Source organism: Protobothrops mucrosquamatus, unplaced genomic scaffold (genome assembly GCF_001527695.2).
Source record: "Protobothrops mucrosquamatus isolate PMUCROS unplaced genomic scaffold, P.Mucros_1.0 scaffold6229, whole genome shotgun sequence".
NCBI classification, from domain to species: domain Eukaryota; kingdom Metazoa; phylum Chordata; class Lepidosauria; order Squamata; family Viperidae; genus Protobothrops; species Protobothrops mucrosquamatus.
In genome coordinates this window covers 27,512-30,339 of record NW_015392060.1, presented here as the reverse complement: position 1 = coordinate 30,339, position 2,828 = coordinate 27,512, and the positions used below count along the sequence as shown (strand labels likewise).

Sequence of the window (2,828 nt, the reverse complement as noted above, 5' to 3'; positions counted from 1 at the left end):
TGGAGGATTGACCATCTCCGTAGACATTTGGTCCACTTGGAACTGATGCAGTTCTGCAGCAGCGTCCGGTATGGCCGAGAATCTTCCTGGGACCCCTGAACCCCACGTTCTCCTTTCTTCCCGCCTCTTACCGTTCAGGACTCCACAGTTGAAGCGGCTGAATACACCCCGGGACTCCAGCCTGATGAAGACCCCATTCTGGATCCTCTCGTGGTTGATCACGGTGAACGTCTCATAGGGTGGGATGAGAACTTCCTTTTGGTCCTTGTAGTATGAGAAGTCGTAAATGGGCACTCCGTAGCAGGTCTTGACGGAGAAGAGGGTGTCCTTGCCAAATCTTTGGACCATCTTTTTGTCCAACGAGGAGGAAGCGAACTGTCCGAAGCGAACCACCTCGTCGGAGACAGTGAAACGGATCCCTGTTATCCCGCGGAAGACCTCATAGCATCTGCTCTCCGTCTTCTTGGCCTGGAGGCCCTTGGTTAGGAGGAAGAAGAAGTACTTGAAGGCAAATTGGTCGTAAGAATTTTGGGATTTCCCGGCTTCTCGTACGGCAGTATTGAAATCTCTGTACAGGTCGGCTTTGTCTGTGTAGGCCACGATCGCAGTGCCATACATGGGATCGAAGCTGCCGACCGTTTTGCCAAGGCTGTCCCAGCGGCGTCTGGCCCTTTCCCAGGTCTCATTATACTTTCCCTTCAAAGGGATATTTCCCGACTCCTGCCCCGTGGAACTGCAGCCAATATACTGGTCATCCACACAGTCGTAGAACATGGTGAGGGGTATCTCTTGCAGACACAACACCTGTCCGGGAAAAGAGAAGGTGAGGAAGGACACGAGGGAAAGGAAAGTGTCCAGCAGGGGGGCGAAGCCAACCTGAACCCGGTTGTCTTATTCAGCCCCCGAAGGAGCACGTGGGGGAAGGTAAAGTAAAGGGGTCCCTACTGGTCTAGTCATGTACGACACTTGGGGCTGGTGTTCCTCTCTGTTTCCTACTTTCTGTTTTCTTTTTTCTTTCTGTCCCTCCTCACTCTCTCTGTTTCTCTTCCTTCCTTCCTTTCTTTCTTCCTCCCTCCCTCCTTTCCTTCCTATTTTCTTTCTTTCTTTCTTTCTCTTTCCTTCCTTCCTCCTTTCTCTTTTCTTTTTTCTTTCTCTCCCTCCTCTCTCTCTCTTTGTTTCTTTGGTTGTTTCTTTCTCTTTCTTTCTTCAACCCTCCATCCCTCCTTTCCTTCCTATCTTCTTTCTTTTTTTCTCTCTTTCTTTCCTTCCTTCCTACTTTCTGTTTTCTTTTTTCTTTCTGTCCCTCCTCACTCTCTCTCTGTTTCTCTTCCTTCCTTCCTTCCTTTCTTCCTTTCTTTCTTTCTTTCTTCCTCCCTCCCTCCCTCCCTCCTTTCCTTCCTATCTCCTTTCTTTCTTTCTTTCTTTCTTTCTTTCTTTCTTTCTTTCTTTCTTTCTTTCTTTCTTTCTTTCTGTTCCTTCCTTCCTCCCCCCTCCTTTCCTTCCTATCGCCTTCTTTCCTTTTTCTTTCTTCCTTCCTTCCCGTCTCCTTCCTTCCTCCTTTCCTTTCCTATGTGATGCTCGGCTCTCGAACCACATTGTTTAGGTTCCCCCAAGTGCTCCACATCCCCCCTGGAGCTTTTCAGATATTCCCGTGAAAGATGGAATTACGAGGTGAACAACAATAACAACAAGGTTAACGACAACAAACGAAGCCACGTTGTCCTTCCACCTGTCGCAGGAATAGCTGAAAAGCTCAGCGGGGTTTTCGAGCAACGCGACGGGCCGAGACGCTTTCAACCCCCAAAGGCACGAAGGCAGACGCTGGTCCACCCCAAGGACGAAGCACCCAGACACAAAGCGAGGAACGTGACCTGTGCAGTGCGATGCAGTGAGACACGTACGGATCTGTACATTGTGGAGAAACAAAACAACCACTTCGCAAGCTCGTGGCAAATATATATATAGTTGCTCTCTCGATGTCTTCTCCACATTTGATATGTCTTTACAATATTCCTTTTTTTAGAAAGGGTTTTTAAAATATTTTTTATAATGATGGTTCCCATGGGTCTGTGGTTTTATTGGATTGTTTACAGGCCACAAAGGGACGCTTTTAGTGGGATGGAGATTGCCGGCATCCCAGAAGAAGACCCTTACAGAATCACAGAAGAGCAGAGCTGGAAGGGACCTCGGAGGTCATCTAGTCCGACCCCCTGCTCCAGCAGGAGACCCTTACAGAATCACAAAAGAGCAGAGTTGAAAGGGACCTTGGAGGTCATCTAGTCCGACCCCCTGCTCCAGCAGGAGACCCTTACAGAATCATGGAATGACAGAGCTGGAAGGGACCTCGGAGGTCATCTAGTCCAGCCTCTTGCTCAAGCAGGAGACCCTTACAGAATCACAGGGTGGGAAGGGACCTCAGAGGTCATCTAGTCCAGCCCCCTGCTCAAGCAGGAGACCCTTACAGAAGGACAGAGTTGGAAGAGACCTCGGGAGGTCATCTAGTCCAGCCCCCTGCTCAAGCAGGAGCCCCTTACAGAATCACAGAATAATAGAGTTGGAAGGGACCTTGGAGCAAACCCCAAGACGGGTGAGCCTGTGGCCTCCGTGGCCTGGAGGGACACCCCTCCAGGACACCCCTCCAGGCCACGGAGGCCACAAGGTCAACCCCCCCCCACACACACACAAAGCTCCCTGGCCTCGACCGAGTTTAGATGGCCTCATGGTGTCCCCTGGTGGGGGTTTTTTCTTCTGCCCCTTCTCTTCTTTTTTAAACCCGACCGCACTCTTAAAAACAGGAAGTGGCTTTTGCATCGAGGAGAGATCCTGTG

The 2,828-nt window shown here is 50.2% G+C and overlaps 1 protein-coding gene across 1 annotated transcript; it reads right to left on the bottom strand.

Moving 5' to 3' along the window:
* Positions 1-131: 131 nt before the first annotated feature.
* Positions 132-774, bottom strand: LOC107300140 (NAD(P)(+)--arginine ADP-ribosyltransferase 2-like; the record flags this gene model as incomplete). The annotated part of the gene is made up of 1 exon (XM_029286943.1): positions 132-774. A coding segment is annotated over exon 1 (643 nt), but the record flags the coding sequence as incomplete, so codon positions are not given.
* Between the last annotated feature and the right edge of the window lie 2,054 nt (positions 775-2,828).